Genomic DNA, 22,714 nt, shown 5'->3' with positions numbered 1-22,714 from the left:
TCTAAACCCATTATTATTACAATCACCCAAACACCACACTACTTTGGCTCACTGCCCAATTCTGTCTGTAATATGCCAAGTTGAATAAGCAGAAAGGATAACAATCATACAACAACTAGCTTCTTATTAAGTTTGAAGCTCAATATTAACTGAGCTTACATATATGGATATGTTGGTCTCTGTTGGATGGTTTGGTTCTACCCCAATATGTATATGGGAAATGCAGGTAATCATAAATAATATGAATTGAAGAGAAATAGTTAATAATCATGAAAATCCAATTACATTTATAAGAGTGGGACATTTACATATTAGTGGAATACTTTGCAGTATATAACATTCATACTATATGAAACTTTGCAGAAAAAGAGTCAAACAACTGGAGTTACCCTATAACACTGCCTTCCCTATTCCCCACCATGGGCTCTGGAATTATAAACAGTCATATTGTCAAGGGTGTGCTCGGTGTTGGGGAGGAAACGTCATTCAAAGGTCCCATAATTGATCACTATTCAATGATCCCCTTTCAGAAAGTGAACAGGTGTGGGTGTTAAGGCAGGTTCAATTGGCTGCCAGCATTCACTGTCACAATATGTTGACTGAAGTGCTGGATGGCAATTGCGCCCATGGAACTAGACAGGTGGCAAACTAGGAGAAACTTAGGGAGGAGGTAGCCTGTTCTTTCTAGAGCCAATGTGAACTGCAGTTGCACAATGTATTTTAGACAATAATTTAATTGGTAAGATTACTTTTGGCATTTGCTACTTTATTTTAAGCATCTTAGATTAATTGGCCCTTTTTATTATATTAGTGGTAAGCTGAAAAGGGTACTGTGGTACTGGCTCATCAGATGATACCTATTGGTCAATTAATACAGGGTCATTGGCCTGTTGCTCACTTAGAGCCAAGCATCAATCTGCATTACACTGTGTGCAAACTGTTCCCGCAATGGTTTTGTGATGTAACCTGCTCCTTTGGCTGCTGCTTTACCTCCACCAGCGGATAGGCGATTTCGTTGTACAGTTGCTCCGTGGTGCTTTCTATGTAATATACACCGTCGAAAGTGAACTGTTTGGGCGGCTCTCCGAGGACCCCAGGTTTCTGGATGAAGCACTGGCCGCGAGCAGCGTCCATAGACACCACCACCTTACAGTTCAGGTCCTTCTCGCGGCTATTACTGGGTCTACAGCGGACCACCACCCTCACCGTCTCCAAGGACATCCCTCGCCCGTTGCACACGTTACTTTTCTTTATTAACGGCCCTCCCTTACAGACTCCCCATTTCGCCGATTCTCCACCATTCTCGGGTCCGGGATCCTGCAGCCCAAGCGTCGGTTGCCCCGGCAACAGCCCAGGTCTTCTGACGATCCCAGCTTCCGGTGGGCTGCGAGCCACTTCCGTTTTCGCTGCTTGCCAACTGTTGCCATGGAGACGGAGCAGCAGGACCATCAATTAGAGAGTCCAATGATGCTCTTTCTTCATTAGATATCCGGAGAGTTTAGCTTTGTAAAATCTGTATTTACAGATGAGAACAAAATGTGAGTAATTTATCTCATGGCAACACTGGGCAAATCCCCACTGTAATAACCTTGATTAGCCAAGGCCCCCAGACATGCTGTAGGTACTGTGGTAGCATTGTATATGTGTTTTTCAGTCCTTTGCAGAGTTTTATTTGGAGCTGGTGTACTTGGTCACTCCCTTTGTCCCTTCCAACACTGTGTGCTTGGCCAGTTCCCCGGGCAGCAACATGCGCACGGCAGTCTGGATCTCCCAGGAGCTGATGGTGCTGCATTTGTTGTAATGGGCCATGCAGGAAGCCTTACCTGCAATGTGCTTGAAAATATCGTTCACGACCGAGTTCATGATGCTCATGGCTTTAGAGGAGATGCCGGTTTTGGGGTGAACCTGCTTCATCACTTTGTAAATGTAGATGCAGTAACTCTTCCTTGACCTTCGCCGCTTCTTCCTGTCCTTTGCTGACAGTTTCTTTAAGGTTTTCTTGGCTCCCTTCTTGGGAGTTGGTTTCTTCTCATCAACCATCTTCAGTTTCAGACACAGGAGCACTAAGACAAGCAATGGCACCTGCAAAACAGGGTCGATAAATCATTTCTGTTTGTATTGGGGGGTGGCAGTGGCACAGTGATAATGTCATTAGTAATCCAGAGGAGCAGGCTAATGCTCTGGGGACATGAGTTTAAATCCTACCACAGCAGCTGGTGGAATTTAAATCTGGAATTAAAAAGCTAGTCTTGGTAATTGTGCTGTTGATTGTTGTAAAAACTCACCTGGTTCACAAATGCCCTTTAGGGAAGGAAATCTGCCATCCTTACCTGGTCTGGTCTACATGTGACTCCAGACTCACAGCAATGTGGTTGACTCTTAAATGTCCTCAAAACTGCTACAAAGCTGAGAAAAGGAATGAAACTAGATGGACCATGGTATTGACCTAGGCATGGCAAACCCAGCCCTTTCAGCCCTGCAAAGCCCTTCTTACTAACATATGGGGGCTTGTGCCAAAATGCTTGTGCCAAAAAGCTGTCTAGTCAAGACATAGTCAAGGCATAATTCACTGCCTAGTCAAGCAACAGACTGACAAATTCATACTCACAGAATTATACCTTACAGACAACATCCCAGACACCACCATTACCAGAGGTGACAGCACAGTGGTATACAATTAGGAGGGAGTTGTCCTGGGAGTTTGCAACAACAACTCTGGAATGAGTCACATAGCATCAGGTCAAACATGGGCAAGAAAACCTCCTGCTAATTACCACCAGCTGCCTCTTCTGCACCTCCCTGCCCTGCCCTGAGCTCATGAATCAGTACTGCACCAGGTTGAACACCACTTGGAGGAAGCACTGAGGATGCAAGGGCACGAAATGTACTCTGGGTGGGGGACTGCAAAGTCAGTCACCAGGAGTGGCTCAGTAGCACCACTACTGACTGAGTTGGCTGAATTTGAAAGGACTGCCATTTAGACTGGGTCTGCAGCAGGTGGTGAGGGAACCAACAAGAGGGAAGAACTTACTTGGCCTCGTCCTCATCTGTTGCAGATGCATCTGCCCATGGCAGCGTTGTTAGGAGTAATCACCCCACAGTCCTTGAGGAGACAAAATCACAACCTCACATTGAGGAGACAGTCACGTCCTCATGTGGAGGATACCCTCATCATGTCACTACCACCATGCTAATTGGAATTGATTTCGAACAGATCTAGAAACTCAAAACTGGACAACCATGAGATGCTGTGGACAATCAGCAGCAGCAGAATTGTACTCAACCATAATTTGTAACCTCATGGCCCTGCATATCCCCCACTCTACCTACTACCATGCCAGGGGATCAACCCTGATTCAATGAAGAGTGCAGGAGGGCATGCCAGGAGCAGTACAAGACATACCTAAAAATGAAGTGTCAACCTGGTGAAGCTACAACACAGGACTACTTGCATGGCAAGCAGCAAAAACAGCAAGTGATTAACAGAGCTAAGCAATCCCACAACCAAAGGATCAGATCTAAGCCCTGCAGTGCTGTCACATCCAGCTGTGAATGGTGGTGGGCAATTAAACAACGAACAGGAGAAGGGAACTCCACAAACATCCACATCCTCAGTGATGGGGGACCACAGCACATCAGTGCAAAAACAAGGCTGAAGCATTTACAACAATCTTTAGCCACAGGTGGATGATCCATCTCGGCCTCCTCCTGAAGTCCCCAGCATCACTGATGCCAGTCTTCAGTCAATTAGATTCACTCCACCTGATATAAAGAAATAGTTGAAGGCACTGGATACTGCAAAAGCTATGGGCCCTGCATCATTCCAGCAATAGTACTGAAGACTTGTGCTCCAGAACTTGCTGCGCCCTTATCCAGGCTGTTCCAATACCGCTACAACACTGGTGACTACCTGGCAATGTGGAAAACTGCCCAGGTATGCCGTGACAATAAAAAGTAGGACAAATCCAATCCTGCCAATTACCGCCCCCTCAGTCGCCTCTCGATTATCCAGAAAGTGATGGATGGGGTCGTTGACAGGGCTATCAAGTGGCACTTACTCAGCAATAACCTGCTCACTCACGCTCAGTTTGGGTTCTGCCAGGGCCACTCAGCTCCTGATCTCATTACAGCCTTAGTCCAAACATGGATAGAAGAGCTGAACTCAAGATGAAGTGAGAGGTGATGTGACATCAAGGCAGCATTGGACTGAGTGTGGCATCAAGGAGCCCTAGCAAAACTGGAGTCAATAGGAAATGGGGAGAAAACTCTCCACTGGTTGGAGTTTTACCTAGCAGTAAGGAAAATGGTTGTGATTATTGGAGATCAATCATCTCAGTCCCAGGACTTAGGTGAGGGAGTTCCTAAGGGCAGTGTCTTGGCCCCAACCATCTTCAACTGCTTCATCAATGACCTTCCCTTCATCACAGGGTTAGAAGTAGGGATGTTCACTGACGATTGCACAATGTTCAGCATCATTCACGACTTCTCAGATACTGAAGCAGTCCTTGCTCATATGCAGAAAGACCTGGACAACATTCACTCTTGGGCTGATAAGTGGTAAATAACATTCGCATCATACAAGTGCCAGGCAATGACCATCTCCAACAATAGAGAATCCAACCATCACCCCATGATATTCAATGGCATTACCATTGCTGAATCCCCCACTATCAACATCCTGGGGGTTACCATTGACCAGAAGCTGAACTGGACCAGCCATATATATACTGTGGCTACAAGAGCAGGTCAGAGACTGGGAATTCTGTGGAGTGTAACTCAGCTCTTGACTCCGCAAAGTCTGTCCACCATCCACAAGGCACAAGTCAGGAATGTGATGGAATACTCCCCACTTGCCTGGATGAGTGCAGCTCCCACAATACTTAAGAAGCTTGACACCATCCAGGACAAAGCAGCCCGCTTGATTGGCACGCATGAATGTGTTATAAACTTCTAGGGTTTCTTCCCCTGCTACGTGAAGAAAGTTGGAAGACTGTACCTGAGGGTCTTTTTTATAACTGGCCGTCGCTATGAGGTACCACTTGAATCTTTGCTGGAACTTCCTCCAGTTTTTGGCGAGATTGCCCTCCAAACTGAGCTCTGTCAGTGGTTTCAGAATCTCCATTGTTGCGTTTAGTTTACTTCTGACACTATGTCTTGTTTCTTATTTCTCTTTTTAATAATGCATACAGGCTGTCAAGATTGTAGCTGAGCTAACTTTATTGATAACACATCTTCCTGACATGAACACATTTCTGCAGTGTCTGAACTCTATCAAGACAGGCTCCAACATGTGCTATCTGACCTTCAACCCCCAGGTCAGGTGACCCCTGTATATAGCACAGAGTACCACATAGTATCTATTACTGGAGTCCACAACCACAATCAGCTATTATTATGACATTCTGTAGAGAGCCCCTTTCCTCCTCTCTCTCCTCTGTAGCCTTTTCTCTATGAAAGTGCAGCCACGGTTTCCATACTTCAATCACCAAATCCTATTCCCTCCCTGATTTTAAGCAGCAGCTCTTCAAAATACCTCAAAAGATGCACACTGTACTTCCACTAAATCGTCTAAACAGAAGTCAAAAGTACCTCACTTGCAAATTGGTGGCTGATCCTTTAAGTAGCACCAGTCGGGATCCATCAGGCTGTGAACCCACTTTCAGCTGACAGTGATCAGCACTGCCTTACACTGTGCATGAGAAACCAAGTTTGTTAAAAGAGCATCAGATCATCTGGAGCCGTCATGATAGCATCTCTTCTGATGCTTCCTGAGCATGCATGGGACACTCTACCAGAAGCAACTGGGAATTTGGCACCATTGTAGGCTTTTGATACTTCCATAGCACTGACACCAATGGCGTGACAGAGCCCAATTCCATGCCCATGGAGTCTCAGCTTCCTCTCTCTGCCATTTTAGTAGAAGAATTAACTGAGAGGAACTTGAGATGAATGCATTGAGCATTTTAATTCTGTTATCTTACTGTGTAATTTTGGGGCTCTAATTATTAAATTTACTCAAGCATTTTTCAAAAATATAAATTCAGGTGCAATTATTTCAACAATTTGTAAATGAACCAGGATTTTCAGATCCGCAGTAAACTTCAAATCTCCCTTGTATCACAGTTTGAGTGAGTTGTTCTATTTTATGCCAACATATCCCATCCAAGGCAAATGTATCTTACTAACATTTTTGATTTAAAGCTGGAATCTACAGTTCTGAAAGAAAATGCTACTCATTATCTTTTAACAGGCCTAGGATGGAATGCTGACATCTATGCAACACCACTGAGTGGAGGAATAGATGTTCAGTTCTTCCCTTTGCGTTCACAATTTATGCTGGACAACTGTGAGAAGTCCTGCAAATAGGCCAGGCAGCTGCCCATTGTGGGACTGGGGGATGGGAGGCATAAATAAAGGAAATCATTGCCTATCAAGCCATTGTCCTAGCACCAGGTTCACTGGACAGACCTGGGAGCTGGTTTTATTCCCATTGTCTCAACTGCATTGGCCAAGCAAGACTAAAATGGATTTGACTCATGCACCAATCTCAATACTCTCTTCACTCACTTCCAGAAAAAAATGTTAGGTGCTAGAAGTCACTGTTCACATGCTCTTTATTATGGATTTTCTGTAATGAATGGTATTAAAACATCAACAACTTAAAAAAATAAAAAAATACAGTTGTAACACGAGAATGTACATTCAAAGTCAAAAAGCACAATATAGTGATTTAGATATGCTAGTCGGATTTGTTTTGTTTCTGTGAGATGATAAGACAAAGAAATATAGTGAGAGTGAATTGGTCCACGAGAACCTGAATCTTTAAGACCACATTTTTAAAAATGCATAACTGGAACAATTTTATACTTACTTTGTATTTAACATTTGTATTTAGGTTAGGAATTATATGTAATACAAATGAACAGAACATAAACCAATTGCTTAATATCACATAATAAAAATGACCTTACATTACCATCATGATTTTAATGAAACAAAGGCAAACTTGTTAAGATTACTTATTGCCTTGTGCCAGCTTCACCCTATTTGAAAGTTTAACTGTAATACCATATGATTTCAAGATAACCATATTAAATTAAACAAGGACATTTCTAATACAGTAATTAATTGGAATTTTTTCACACAGACAGAAGCAGAAGAGATCATGGTTGGTGCCATAATCTGCGTCAAGCTGCAAAACAGTACCTCTACCTGCAAGGTAGGGATCAGAGATTTTTCAAATTCCACTGTGTTTACAATCTTTAAGGACAACTCTGGTTCTTGTTGTAAACATCCATGCTTGTTAAAGCTAGTCACCTGTAATAAATTTAAAGTCTTTTGAACTGTTTGTTCAATGGTTCAAAGCTATGTCTACATTAGTTAACAGTTACGATTTTTATTTAAACATGTGAGATTTAATACAGTACAATATTTGAGCAGTTTGCAAAGTACAATTAAAACACATATTATCCGTGATTAGCCTTTGGGTAGAAGTTGTGACCTGTCCCCCATATTCTTATATGCCCATCTATAACTGTCTGGAGTACATCCTGGTTTTTCTACCTTGAAAAAATCCCAACTCGCTAGGATATACTCCAAAAAACAAAACTGTGGAGAAATCTACTGAACCATTGACACAGCAAGTTCAGGTACTGGCCTTGGACCTTATCTGTTTTTTAGCCTAAGCGCAGGTTTTTTTCAGTACTTATTTTCTGTTTTCATTTTTGATGATGTAACCCAGGACCTCACAAATAAAAGTTCTAACTGTATATGAAATCTAGTTTGTAACATCCTTTTCCTTGATACCAACAGATGAGAAATAAATCCACAGTAATAAATCTATAGACTAGCAATCTTATTATTAAACTGTAGTCTAGCAAAACTTAATGCTGAAAAGCAGTAAACAAATATTATATATGATTATATTTCAGCAATGTGCTAAAGTTTGCACATTCCCACAGAAAGAGATAAGGCTGTAGTCAGTTTTAAGTCTCACCCTGTTCTTAAGTCTCACCCTCTCCTAGCAATAATAATTAATTTATGCAATAACAAGGCCACTTAGGACACTACCTCTGCCTGAAGTCAGCTGACAATCCAAAGCGCATTTTTGCAGAACAGTAGCTTTAGAGAAAAGCCTAAGGTGATTTAACTCTTGCATTGTCTAATCCCTCAAAACATTCTTATAAACCCATATCCTTTTGCACTGCCCCTTACATGAGTTCTATCTTTCACTTAACAATTATTCTTGCAAGGCTTGCAATACATTGCTAGCAGATTTTAGTATTTTTGACAATATTTCCACAGAAAGGATTTGAAAATAAGTTATTTTGAATACTGTTTTTGAAAGCAATGTGCATTATCATGAATTATTTAAAAAGGCACTAGATGAAAGGTTATCCACATGCTAAATTGAGACTAAACAAGCAATTTGTTAGCGTGTCTGACTAATCAAAGGACACCTTAACTGCGTTTGAAAGCTCTGACCCTCTTTTTACATCGTCCTCTTCACAAACAAAGAGAAACAAGCACACAGAAAGATGGGCTTTCTTTTAGATAGAAAGGTAGTCAGGTTTGTTAACTGAGGAAATGAGATTAAAATGCTGGAGGATGGAAGCTCTTTTGGTAACTAAAAGCTTCACATTGATGGGGAAGAATGTTTCTATTTTGCAACATTATGCAAAGATAGTTGAACAATTCTATTCTAATCACAACTGTTGGTCCGTATATTAATTTACTGTGAAATAAAACAGAATGATTTGTATCAAATCGCAACTCACCAAATATTAGCTTGGTCTGCTTTTGACAAGATTGAAGAAACCTTCATGCGGAAGACATGAATATCTTGTTTGAGTCACAAGATATTATTACAACTTCTGAGTCATGCAATTGTACAATGTGAGTCAACTCCCACAACAATAAGACTGTCAGGCAACTGCAGTAGTGTCTGATGTCACTGAACCTGTGATTCAAGTTTGTTGCATTTAATTTTCCTAAATCACAATGCACATCACAACTTGCAGCTAGTCTCTCGTTATGACCTGCAAGAAGCAACCTTTTCAGTTCTTGGAAATTCCACTTCACTAATCTGAAGCGATCTGCCTGTCCTCGGGTTTGATTTGAACTGGGTCCAAGCCATAGCATTCTGTAGAATCTTGTTCTTCATAGCAGTGATTTACCCTTGAAACACTCAGACAACAAAAGAGACCATCTTCATTTGCTGTGTAATGATCTACCAAGGCTTTTATGCTGGAAAACATTAATGTGTTGAGTTGCTGGAAGAGAATAAATGCATATTAAAAATGTTAAAAGCTACCGTTAGGAAAAAGAGCATTTCATAATTTTTAAAGTTTTTGTAATCATACCTGCAGATAATATTTGCCTTCATCATTTTTACAGATCAGATAGTTTATCACGCCAAAAGGGGTCCGCATCATCAGTGTCCAGCACTGCAGGGGGCCAGGATTCACCCATAGTAAAAAAGCTCCCATAACATCATGCTTTAAAAGTGCCGTGGCGTAATCCCTTTACAAAAAATAAAATATGTGAAATGGTTTACAGAATATCAGATGCTTGTGAAGAGAAACCAGCAACTTGATCTTGTTAAAAGTTATGTTTTTTAAGCAGTCCAGAGAATTAGACTTCCAGTGAGTATACAATGGGGTCCCTGAGAGATTAGCATTAGGACCATTGCTTTTCTTCAAAATATTAATAGCCTAGATTTGGGTGTAGGGGGCACAATTTTAAAATGCGCAGATAAAACAAAACTTGCAAGTATTGTGAACTGTGAAGAGGATAATGATTGACTTCAAGAGGCTATTTGGGTGAGAAGAATGAGGAGAGGCAATATAAACTAAAGGGTACAATTCTAAAGGGATGCTGGAGCAGGGATACCTTGGGGGGTATATGTACAAAAGTCATTGAAGGTTGAGAAAGTGACTAAAAAGACAAATGGGCTCCTGGACTTTATAAACAGAGGCAGAGAGGACAGAGGCAAGGAGGTTATGGTGAACCTTTATAAAACACTGGTTTGGCCTCAAATGGAGTATTGTGACACTTCTGGGCACAACACTTGAGGAAGAATGTGAAGGCTTTGGGGAGGTTTAGAAAAGATTTACTAAAATGGTTCCAGGGAAGAGGGGCTTCAGTCATGTGTATAGACTGGAGATATTGAGGTTGTAATCCATAGAGAAGAGAAAATTGAGAGGAGATTTGACAGAGGTGTTCAAAATCATGAGGGGTCTAGACAGATTAGATAGAGAGAAACTGTTCCCATTGACGGAAGGCTTGAGAACCAGATTTAAGGTAATTGACAAAAGTACCAATGTTAACATGTGAAAATATGTTTTTCAGAGAGTGGTTAGGATCTGGAATGCACTCTCTGACATTATAGTTGGGGGAAAATTCAGTAATGGTCTTCAAAAGGGAATTGAATAAGCACCTTAAGAGAAAACATTTGCAGGGCAATGGGAAAGAATGGGGAAGTTGGACTAACTAAATTGCTCTTGCAGCCAGCCAGCATGGACACGATGGGCTGAAGTGCCTCCTTCAGTGCTGTAGCAATTCTAATTCTGATAAAATAGCAAATTCTGTGATTTTAACGAATCTTAGAAAAAAAATTAACTGCTTGATAATTGCTGCCAAACATCCTCTCTGGCACTGAAGCTGAACAATTGTCCAGAATCATTATTCTGCCAAGTATCAGACAAGATTTCAGCTACACAGATAGTGGCCTAGATTTTGCAAGAAAAATAACACTAAAGCTTGCAGCATTCACCATTATTTTGGTGTAAATCAGACAGCAACTTCCAGTGTTCACACATGCACAGATAAACATGGAAATCTGGACATTGCTCTCTGACTTGCCCTTATCCTTCATAAGCTTTGCTCTAACCGTATCTCGCCAAGAGACATGGCATTGATATCCATGTAAGGGCATTAAGTTGCAGTATTTATCCATTGGTTACCATTAAATGTGCCAGACAAAGTTGGAGTTTGTTTATACACGTAAATGGGCGACATTAGCATAGTAGTAATGTTATTGGACTAGTAATCCGGACCCCACACCAATGATCTGGAGGCATGAGTTCAAATTCCATCATGGCAGCTGGAGGAATTTAAACCCAATTAATTAATCTGGAACAAGAAACTAGTCTCAATCATAATTATTATGAAACTGCCAGATTGTTGTAAAAACCCACATAGTTCATTAATGTCCTTCAGGGGAGATAGTTAGTTATCCTTGAGGCCTGGTCTGGACTACATGTGGCTCCACACTGCACCAGTGTGGTTGGCTCTTAAATGTCCTCTGAAATGGCCGAGCAAGCCAGTCAATTCTAGCTAACTCGCCAAGGCCTGCTCAAGGGGAATTAAGAATGGGCAGGAAATGCTGGAGTTCTGGTGATGCTCACATTACAAGAACAAATCTTAAGAAAAAAAATTAACGGATTGAAGAGTCTCAATTGCTGCCAAATGACCTCTCTGGCACTTGAGATTAACTTTTCTAGAATCTCTGCCCTGCTCCAGTTTACTATTTCTTTTTTGTATCAAGGATCAAATGTTATCCTGTTCAAACAATAGCTTCCCAACACAAGAAGGACCACTCTGACTCCCTGACCTACAAGGGAATCTTCAAATTTGAATTATTGGTGGGGATGTTTTTAAATAAAATTTAAAGACCTGTCCTTTGCCTCTTTTGTGTCTCTCTCTTAATATCATCTTTATTTTCCTCTATTTTGTTTTCTGTGCTTGATTTTATGTTGAGTTAAATATCTTAACTTACAATCCCTGGTTTACACTCTGTGGGAGAGTATTTGTTTAATTTGACTGGGATCCCACCTGCCAGTGGCAAGCCAACGAGAGGCCCAAATCCTTTGGGGAAGGCCTGCCAAATTAAGTGCCAAACAGGCACTTAAATAGCCAGTGGCAGGTCCTCCCCAGGATTAAGGACATGGGGGGGTGCAGAAATCTGTCCATGAGAGCTGCTAGCCTCTGTTTTCCAGTGCAAGCAGCACCAATGTGAGTGTGGCAGCTGCTAGCAATGCACCCAGGGAGAGACCTCGGGTTGCTGAGGGACCCAGGCCACAGATGAGTGAGGATATGATCAGGGTCGCAGGACGGGGAGGAAGGGTATCGGCAACAAATACAAGGTGGGGGTGGCTCTCAGTCGGGCCCCCCTCCATTCCCACCCCCATACCAGGACCCTCAATCAGGCACTGAGAGCCTTTGAATGAGGGACACCCCTGGGAGCTTGCAAGCAATCCCAAAAGGGTTGCTTTTCAGGCTTCGTACATGGTCACCGCCCTGCCTGCTGCTGGTTAATACCAGTGGCGGAAGGTAGGGCAAGCCATCCAAGAGCCTTTCTGGCCCTGACAGAGGTGGGAAGCGGCCGGGTCTTCATCTGGCACCACCACACCCCCCACCCCCTGGCCCCATTTAAATGCCAAATTCGCCTTGGGGAGAGCATTAAATCTGTCCTTTCTCTCTCGGAGAGGATTCTTCAATCTCTTTGAATGAAGAGATGATATTGCTTGCCCCGTTCACACAGATTCCTAATTCTCTGTGGAGGGCGCGGTGTTGTTTTAGACACCCAATGATGTTAAGTAGCCACTTAAAAGCCCATAAATAGCCAATGCCATTCATTTGCCTCTGACTGCAAAATTTGGGTCAATAATTTCACAATTTATTTTTTATTTAATTCTAGATATTCAGTCTCTACACATATAAGAACTTCGAAGTTTATACTCCCTTACTGCGAGTAACTTTTAGTTTAATTTTGATATATTTGTCCATTTCCTCTGATTGAACAGGTAACTAATACATATTTAGTATTTGACATCACCGAATCTCTGCCCTGCTCCAGTTTACTATTTCTTTTTTGTATCAAGGATCAAATGTTATCCTGTTCAAACAATAGCTTCCCAACGCAAGAAGGACCACTCTGACTCCCTGACCTACAAGGGAATCTTCATTCGCTCCATTCGAATACATTCACTACACAGGCCTACCTTGCTTCCCTGGGGGCAGGCAATGTAATGAGCTGCTACCAGTGCAGCCCATGTGGCATTCTTCATTGATATGGGTGTACACAGCTGCAACTTTGCATGTGCCAAAACACACTGAATCGGTGCTATCCTGATGTCATACAGCCTAACTGGCTATGTGAAGCCAGGATTCTAAAATTAAGCAATGTAAGTCTTGATAATGCTTGTGTTGTCCATTCCTGAAAAAAAAGAGGCATGGTGCAGCAATTTGGACCCTGAAATAGAGCTATTTAAAGAGCCAGGCACCCTGATTACAAGCAAATTTTATGAAACTTTTTATATTGGAAAGGGTCTGAAAGTACTCTCAAGTATTTTTGGAGTGTTTTGCTCCATTTGGCAGAGAGTATTGTCACATCTCACAGGGAAGGCAGAGGAACTAGTCGTCTGTCCCACAAAGGCTGCAATAAGTATGGGGGCAGCAGTGACAATGCTGTATGACAGGAAGATGTCAGTGGACAGGCATGTCCATGACATCCCTTCTACTAAGTTGGAGCCAGACTCCTCCCTGCTCCTTGACAGTGACAGGAGGCTGCCTGACAGGCCGATCAATGAACCCAGCATTTCAGTGTATCTGCCCATTCACCACCCTCCTAAATGCCATTCCATCGAGGCCTTCATCAGAGTTCTCTGCAGCAATACTTGTCTGTCATCTTCCCCTCTGGCATGCTGATAAGAAAACTATCCTTTAGCCCATCTGCTTGCAGCCCACCATATGCTGAGACTCATTATGTGCCGATCGCAACTCTATATAAGACTCCAATGTAATTGCAGTGCCAATGGCCAGAATTTTGATGTCAGTGACGGGGGCAGGCCCAACGTGCTGACGCATAAATGGGGTGTGGTGACATCCAGCGTGCATCCTGATGTCAGCGCGCGCCATTTAGATATTACGCTCGGTGGGCGCGCGCCGGAGGCTGCTGTGCGCCTGCTGAACTGTCAACGGCCTGTTAAGGCCATTAAAAAAACAATTAAATGCAAAATACTGTGGATGCTGGAAATCTGAAACAAAAACAAAAATAGCTGGAAAAACTTAGCAGGTCTGACAGCATCTGCGGAGAGGAATACAGTTAATGTTTCGAGTCTGTATGACTCTTCATCAGAACAAAAAAAATAGTTAAAGTGCTTATCAACATTGCCGTCCAACCTTAAGGTTAGTGGGCAGGCAAAGAGCCCAAGCGGCCTTCACGATTTTCAGGAAACCTCATCCACAGGCAGAATGAGGTTTCCTGAAGGTTTTATTAAATAAATAAATTTTGCACAATTCATAAACATGTCCCAGCTCATGTGACATTGTCACATGAGGGAACATGTGTAACTAATTTTTGTCTTTACTAAAAAATCTCAATATGTACTTAATTTCCCTGAGGCAGCTCCGTGCTTCAGGGAGATTTCTACACTCCTTTATGCACATGCGCGAAAGAGCACAGGCTCCAACTCTCCCTCTTCCCTCCCACCTGCACAGGTAGTGCTGAGCGCTACCAGCCATGCATCACACTGGGCGGGCCTTAATTGGCCCGGGCACCAATCGCAGGCGGTGATCAGCTCTCGCCTGCTCCCGACTGGCCCGCCCGACATTCAGAAAATTCTCCTCAATGTCTGAGCTGGCAGCTGTAGTATGTGAAGGGGCCTCTTTATCCCTGCTATGCTGTTGTCTCTGCCTTCCTCCTTGAGCTGCTGCATCTATGCAGGCACCAGTTTTTGAGTCTAATACAAAAGCAAAATACTGCAGATGTTGGAAATCTGAAATAAAAGCAGAAAATGCTTTTATTTCAGTGAAGACACATTAAGTGATGTACGGTCATCAGGTCATTAGACTTCTTGTGGCACTGCCGCAAAGTCCGCTGGTCCATACATTGGGGCCAGGATTTTCTGCACCCAATCGTGACGGCATATTTGGTGACAAGATCAGAGAATCTCATAAGGCGGCCCTAGTTGCGTTTCCTGATAACATAAAACCAGGATGCAATTGTCTCCTCCCCACCATCAATGGTGGCTGAGTTTCCTGTCGTCGAGCACTGGGCGGCGAGAACTTAATTTGTATAAATTCGCATATCATTAGTGTGGCCACACACCAAAATCATCTCCCCATGTCAAATTTAAATCCCACATCGGTGTGATTTCATGACACCGTGATTTACAACTGCCTTTAAAAGGCGTGCACCTGGCGACCTCAACTTCGAGGGGAACTTGGAGGCAAGTGCACACAACTTTGCGCAGTGCTTGTGATGATCCCAGTAGCTCCGTGAATTCAGGAGGCTGGCGGGGGGCGGTGGGGGGAGGGGGAGGGGGGAGGTGGGCACAGTCAAGTCTCCACAGTGGCTTATTCGTGGCTGGCTTGTGGTGTTGGGGCAAGGGCAACAGTGCAGAGCGGGAAGGGGGAAAAGGCAACCTTGGGGCAAGGGCAACAGTGCAAATAGGGGGGGGTGAGGAAGGGGGAGAAGGGAACCCCAGGGCAAGGACAACAGTGCCAGATGGGTCATGGCAGCACCGGCTGAAGTTTGAGTACAAACACATGCAGGGGGGAGAAGAAAATGCCAGGCTAATGGCAAAATTTGTCAAAGATAAGCACTCCACCACAGCTGAGTGTGTTTAGCTTGAGCTCGATTGACATGCTTGGAGTCAGTCAAGTCAAGCAAGCCTTGGGGCCCAGGTTAGGAAAATACCTGTGCCTGAGATGAGAGGTCAGGATGCAGCCCAGTGGCCAAAGCTACCGCCACTCAGTCATGTGGTGTGGGTGGTGCTGGCCGTGGGCATGGTGAGTCATCATGCGCACTAAACACTGGGCATCCATATGGTGGCCTGGACTCTCTGGCACGTGTTAAGAGGCCTTGAGAGGTAGCCACAGGCAATGGCTTGACCAAGAGTGGTCCTTAGGAGACAATTGCTGACCCTTATATCTCTCTCTTTGATACTGCATTGAGACAACCATCATGAACATGGGGCAAAATTTTCCCCCTGTCAGGGAAGAAGTGAGGGAGTGGGCGTGGGTGGGCGGCCCTCTGATCAGTGCCCTTGATTGAGGGCGCACTGCCATTTTTCATGGGCAGGTCAATTAAAGCTCGCCCAGCATGATGTCTGCACGGAAGCGTTGTGCGCTCCCTGTGTGGGCAAGGTGGGGGTGAAATGGCAAATGCAGAAGTGCGCGCGTGCAAAGGAACGCTCTGATCTCCCTGAGACTAAGTGCTACCTCAGGTTATTCTTTCGAAAATTTCATTTACCATCCATGTCCCCTCGTGTGACAATGTCACATGAGTTGGGACATGGACGTAACTTTAAGTAAAAGTTAATCTTAATTTTTTAATCAATCATGAAACCTCATCCCGCCCGTGGATGAGGTTTCATGCTTTTTCAGGAGGCCGCCAGTGCTCCTGGGCTGCCTGCCAACCTTAAGGTTGGACAGGCAGGTCCACTAATTGCTTTAATTACTTTTTGAATGGCCTCAATAGAACATTGACAGGTTGGCAGGCACACAGCTGACTTGGCTGCACCCCCGCCGACTTGAAAATGTAAATGACGCGGGATGACATTGGGAGTTCCGCCCGACGTCATTCCACGTCAGCAAGCAAGCCCTGTCCCTGCTCACCAACAGGAAAATTCTTGTCATGACGTCTGGTGATCTTGCTGTCTGCCTGATTGCTTATAGGCAGAAGAGAAGCAGGGGAAAAAATGTGATGGAGGTGCCTGGCTCGCCAAAAGGAGGAGCAGAACCCTGAAGACCAAGGGGTAGCATGGTCTTCTCCTCACGCAGAGAATGAACCCACAGAGCCGTCATTCGTAGGTGCACTGCTAGACCCAGGGTCTGCAGACAGTGTATGTGCTGCCTGAAGATGAGCAAGAAGTGGTGTCGCCAATGCCTGCGCACATCAAAGGAACTGGTCACGTACATATGCCACCTTCTGCAGGATTTGGCACCACAGGGACTTGGAGAGCATCCACTCCAGTGGCAGTTAAAGTTACCACCGTGCTTAATTTTTACTGCAATGGCACCTTCCAGGGCTCCACTGCAGACCTTTGCAGAATCTTGCAAGCCTCCACCACAAAGGTATCCAGGAGGTCACGGATGCCCTTTTTGCCAAGGCACACAACTTTGTCAATTTTGACAGGGATCATGCAAGCCAGGAAACAAGAACGCTGGGATTCACTGAGATTTCCAAATTCCCAAAGGTGCAGGGTGCCATCGACTGCACCCACTTGGTTCTTAAACCTCCCTGGCCACAAGTAATCCAGTATGTGAACCACAAAGGCTTCCACTCTCGTAAAGTTCAGCTGGTCTGCGACCATAATAAATGGATCATGCGTGTGTTCAAGATACCTGGAAGCGTCCATGACTCGCACATCCACAGCAGGTCTCAGATCTCTGAAATCTTCCAGGGACCACACAGGATGCAGGGTTAGCTCCATGGGGACAAGGGCTACATACAAAGGATGTGGCTGATGATGCCTGTGTGGCAGCCTCAGACTCCTGGTGAGAGAAGGTGCAATGAGGCTCATGCCGCAACTGGGAGTTTGGTTGAGCACACCACTGGCATCCTGAAAATGAGATTCCAGTGCCTGGACAGATCTGGTGGAGCCCTGAAGTACACTCTCCAGAGGGTGTCTCGCATCATGGTGGCTTGCTGCATGCTACACAACCTGGTGATGCAAAGGACAGAGGACCTGGATGATGAGGAGATGCAAGAGCTGCATGTCTTCTCCTACGAGGAGAAAGTCGAAGAGAATGAGGGTGATGAGGTCCTGGAAGGCGAGGGTGCAGGGATGAGGCCATGGCACTAGCCAAACGAGGCAGGCGTAGTTGTGAGGTCCCCGTTGCCACATGATTCCAGGAGGATGATGACGAGATGCTCCTGAGATCTTCATATTGCATCCGGGAACGCCTGACACCTGTCTGGCTGAGAGCAGCATGCATACATTCTGTGAAGAGGCTCATATAGAGACGCTGCTGAGAAACAGCGGCCACATGGACTTTAAGACAATTTGATTCTTTGGCAGTCTTCATCACCTGTTCCGTTCAGCACCACACTTTCACCTGTCAAGAATGTTGTTGAGATGGGGGCAGCCCCACCTCAAAGGTGCTGAGAGCACACAGAGAACATCACGGAACCTAGTAATGCTTGGGTACGAGATTCTTGCAGCAAACACAAGCCACATGGAGGTGCACGCATCACTAATCTGGACAATGACTTTGAAGACGGACCATCACTGTGCTCAAAAGGTCGCACTCTGCACGGGGCGAGGCCCTGGACTGTGACAGCAACCTTCGTTTTGTGCAGGAAGCAAATTTCACATCTGATTGACACAAACGCTGCTCAGCATAACAAGGAGCCACAGATAAGGAGTCATTCTTGGGAGTCTATTTACAATGGTCAACTTTAAGTATAAGGATTAACATCTATGCCCACCTTGTGCAACTAAATCGTCTTGACCTTTCTAACCCTACTACTACCTCTTGGTGCTCCACTGACATCCACAGCGGAGGTGGAGGTGGCCTGCTGACTGCCAAGCCCTGTTATCTGTGATGACGTTGGCAGGCGTCCTCTGTAGGGCAGAAACCTGATGGGCCCTGGCCTACTTTCAGAGTCCTGCAGTGTGGCAGTAGCACCCTCCTCGGCTTGTGGAGCTGCAGCAGCTGGGGTCACAGAAAGAGGAGATTTGGATGGGCCAGACACTTCCGGAGTCACCTGAGTGGATGGCCCCGGTGTGTGCACTTGCTGATCCTCCTCCCTATGTGTGTTCGAGGGTCCCGGCTGACTCCTTGAGAGGAAGGGGCAGCTGGAGTGAGCTCAAGATGCCTCATCCTGCTCTCGCGTTGACACTGATGGATGCCTGCAGTGATGGAGTGCAGCTCCTTCAGCAGTGCAGGACTGATGTCCTAGATCAAGGTCTCCATGGCGGCTGCCATCCTATCAATGTTGACCTCGGTGTGTTGGCATGATGTCGGCACTATCACCTCAGTCTGAAGGCGGACGGACTCCTCCATCATGCCTTGCAATCTGAGGGGTGCAGCGGACATCCCTTTCTGATGTTCCTGAGCTTGCCTTTGCAGCTCCAGTAAATGAGGCATGACCGAGTCCAGAGGCTCCTCATCTGACTCAGACTCAGCAGATTTCTGGCTTTCAGCTGTCCACTGAATGCCGAAAATGTGGGAAGTCACTGTCCCCACCTGCTGTGGATGAGACAGTGTGATGTGCTCACCAGATTGTGTCCTCGAGGCTATTCTAGAACTAGGTCCCGCTGAAGTGTATGTCTTTGCGCTGTGGCAGGTGTGGGTGAGTGCTGTGATGGGTTATCAATGTCAGTACCTGCGGATTCCTCTTCTGTAGTGTCCTCAGGGCTGGTGTCAAGGACCTTGCTCATGGACCCCCTCGGCTGCTTCCCAGATGTGCCTGTGAAAGCAAAGAGAGATAATTAATGCATGGCAGGGGACTGTGGAACAGGGAACCTCACTCACAGCATGGTTGTCTGATGGATGTTGCACTGCTGAATCCTCAATTATCTGAGCGCCACCCACCTCACCGTCAGCACAGGAACAGCCCAGATCATTGCCAACCAGCTGGATGGCTCTATTTTCAAAGTCTGTGAGGACCTTGATGTCAGGCATCCCTCCACTAGTCTGCAACCTATCCCTTTTGTAGTGTGCCAGTTTGTCCTGCATAAATACAAATGGAGAGACTGGAAGCAGGACACCTGCCAGACCAGATGAGAAGGATGCCAAAGCAGGTCATTCATCCTCTTTCAGCACTGGATGGCTGTCCTCTGGCTGGTGCTGACCATTGCTGCCCCTGCTTCCTATTCTAAATTGGTGACCTTGCTTGTTGGTCTTCACCCAGAGTGGGCAAGAGGATATCGAGGTGAGCCTCCACTGCATCCAGTAGGTGCTCGAGGGAGGTGTTGCTAAATTTGGGGACAGAATTTTCCTCTCTTTGGCAGCCATGACTTTCCAGCAGCTTTCAATCCGTTAGAGAGTGCTAGTTCTGTGCAGAGGCGCCCTTTAAATATGGCACCTGGATTACTGAAGGCCTGAGGTCATGGCAGGGTGGGGGAATTAGAGGCTGCCCCACCAGCCATCCAATGTGAAACCTATGCCTCTGCATTTTTTCAACAAAGTGCCGCATAATACGACGGAAAAAGACATCATTCCTGTCGGCGGGTCAAACGCCGCTTTCCCCACCCAAAATCGGACTTTGCCAATTTCTGAGATGATTCTGCCCTCAGAGTTAATGTTCCTGGACACTTGCTCCCACTTCCTTCTGTGGATGGAGCTTGAAGGTCTCCTGCACCCCTCCCCACCCCCATGGGACCATAGTGTCTCTCTTCCTGCCAACCTGCACTACTAATGCCTGCAGTGCTGCATTTGTCAGCCTGGATCCCTCAATGTGCCCTGGTGTTCACTTTGTACGAATTTCCATTGCAGTAATCTTTTCTCCACATTCTTTTTAAGAGGCAGTCTGCTTTCAGCAAAAACAAGCTGTCTGAAGCACATGGTGTGTGGCAATGCTGCTGGCATCTCCTAATGTGAGCTGAAGTCGCCAGCAGCATTCAAAGGAGAGACCAGCCCTGGAAGTGCAGGAATAATCGTTCAAATGAGGTGGGTAGTTGAATTTTGTGTCTCACCCACCTTCATCTAAACAGGTGTGGGCATGCCATGAATTGCAGCCCCAGTGCCCAAAAATTGGGGTGAAAGAGTTTCACACCTTCCATCATTGAACAAGCTACTTCCAATTCTAATTAAACTCTTTGAAGCACTTTTATAAATGCCTTACGGCTAAGGTCATGACACTTGCAGTGGTAACATTTTCCTCTTTGTGGTTTTATTTCAATCAAGCATTAAGCTCCATTTACAACTTGGAACATAAACCCACAATTCTTTTCACTAGCAAAGGTAAGCTCCTGTTCAATGCATGCATTAAATCATAATTGTGAGTTACTAAAGTAAATTATTTTAGCATTTTGTTTAATTACTTTGAGGTTAGGGTGGAGTTCTACAGAGAATTTTCTTCTGAGATGTTTACTATGACTGTTAGGTCCATGGGATAGAATTCATGATGGAGTAAAGTGTAGCTGGAATTGGTATAACGGGCAGAATAGCCTGTTTTTGTTCCCTTCTTCCTTATCTTAGGTAACAAAATTGAAAGTTGTCTAGAATCACTGAGTAGAAATAAAATTCACCTTGGATTTTGTGTACTTAAAATCTAAAGAAGATTCATCCCAACCAATGTTCTGTACATATCTGGCTACTGGTCAAATGGCAGCCCAAAGTGAAGGAAAACAGCTGGATTGTATTAGTTAGAATGTTCCACCCATTGGTTTGAAGATTAAACTTTTTAGTGTCAAATTGAATGATTCCATTTTCAGTCACAAGTATATTAAGTTTTTTCTGTTCCCTACTCATTTATCAGCTGAGACAGAAAGATAAGCTACTCTCAAGGCTTTAACAAATTGATTCTTGATCTAAACGCTGGGAGATGCATGCAATCAGACCAGGGTCCATCATCTCATTTTTTCCCTCACCCAGTGAAAAAGTGCCAAACCAGGAGTGGTAAATCATGCAGAGAAATAAATGGCCTGAAAGTCTGTGACAGTGCTTTTTCCATACTTTGTGCTGCATTCCTTTATGCTTCTTACAAAACACTCAACTTTGACGCTGTTCCAAAAAACACAAACAGATCAGTTTACAGATCAGTGATAAATTAGCCCCTCTGAACCCAATTCAGAAACATTTTATGTCCCTGCTCCCTGGCAATTCTAAATCAGTAATAGCATCAAGAATGACCTCAGACCACTCTGCAGATCCCACCCAAATATTAAAGGAATGTCTACTGATATGCCTCACCTTCCTTTCCACTCCAGAAGACAGTCTCTATTGCTATGGCATATCCCATAGAACAACAGCTCCCCACCAACTGGGTCAAGTGCTAGCATAGACAGTGAGTGTTAGCAGGCTATTCCACTGCAAAAAGCTTCACAACTGAATACAATCATGTCTTTCCATTCCTTGTTTGAATGGTCCGGTGCCAAAGCATGAAGTACATTTCCACAGTGAACAGTTGGAAAGCTTGGGCACTTAATTCATTTGAAAACTCAGATAGGAAATTCAATATATCTATGTCATAGAGTCATAGCGGTCTACAGCACAGAAAAAGGCCCTTCAGCCCATCAAGTCTGCACCAGTCAAACAAGTACCTAGCTATTTTAATCCCATTTTCCAGCACTGGGTCCATAGCCTTATATGCCGTGGCATCGCAAGTGCACATCCAAATACTTCTTAAATGTTATGAGGGTTTCTGCCTCTACTACCCTTTCAGGCAGCGAGTTCCAGATTCCCACCACCCTCTGGGTGAAAAAATTCTTCCTCACATCCCCTCTAAACCTCCTGCCCCTTACCTTAAATCTATGCCCCCTGGTTATTGATCCCTCCACTAAGGGGAAAAGTTCCTTCCTGTCTACCCTATCTATGCCCCTCACAATTTTATACACCTGAATCATGTTTCCCTTCAATCTCCTCTGCTCCAGGGAAAATAACCCCAGTCTATTCAATGTCTCCTCATAACAAACTCTCCAGCCCAGGCAACATCCTGGTAAATCTCCTCTGCACTCTCTCTTGTGCAATCACACCCTTCCTATAATGCGGATTCCAGAACTGCACACAATACTCTAGCTGTGACCGAACCAGAGTT

At 44.8% G+C, this 22,714-nt stretch overlaps 2 protein-coding genes across 6 annotated transcripts in view; both read right to left on the bottom strand.

Annotated features, from left to right (window-relative positions):
- kif17 (kinesin family member 17) overlaps nt 1-1,221 on the bottom strand; it is a 395,176-nt gene extending 393,955 nt beyond the window's left edge. The window contains 1 exon segment of the mRNA XM_041206957.1: nt 991-1,221. Coding sequence (XP_041062891.1) covers nt 991-1,221 — 231 coding nt within the window.
- Nucleotides 1,222-6,596: 5,375 nt separating this feature from the next.
- Nucleotides 6,597-22,714, bottom strand: part of sh2d5 (SH2 domain containing 5) — a 100,741-nt gene continuing 84,623 nt past the window's right edge. For all 5 annotated transcript variants that reach the window (XM_041205643.1, XM_041205645.1, XM_041205644.1 and 2 more), the window contains 2 exons: nt 9,363-9,522; nt 6,597-9,272 (listed from right to left, as the gene is read on the bottom strand). In XM_041205643.1, coding sequence (XP_041061577.1) covers nt 9,081-9,272; nt 9,363-9,522 — 352 coding nt within the window. In that variant the 3' untranslated portion in view covers nt 6,597-9,080. The remainder of the gene's footprint in view (nt 9,273-9,362; nt 9,523-22,714) is intronic.

The sequence above is a fragment of the Carcharodon carcharias genome, chromosome 15, assembly GCF_017639515.1.
Source record: "Carcharodon carcharias isolate sCarCar2 chromosome 15, sCarCar2.pri, whole genome shotgun sequence".
Classification (NCBI taxonomy): Eukaryota; Metazoa; Chordata; class Chondrichthyes; order Lamniformes; family Lamnidae; genus Carcharodon; species Carcharodon carcharias.
Note: the sequence above shows the minus strand (reverse complement) of the source record. Positions and strands in the feature narration are given on the sequence as shown.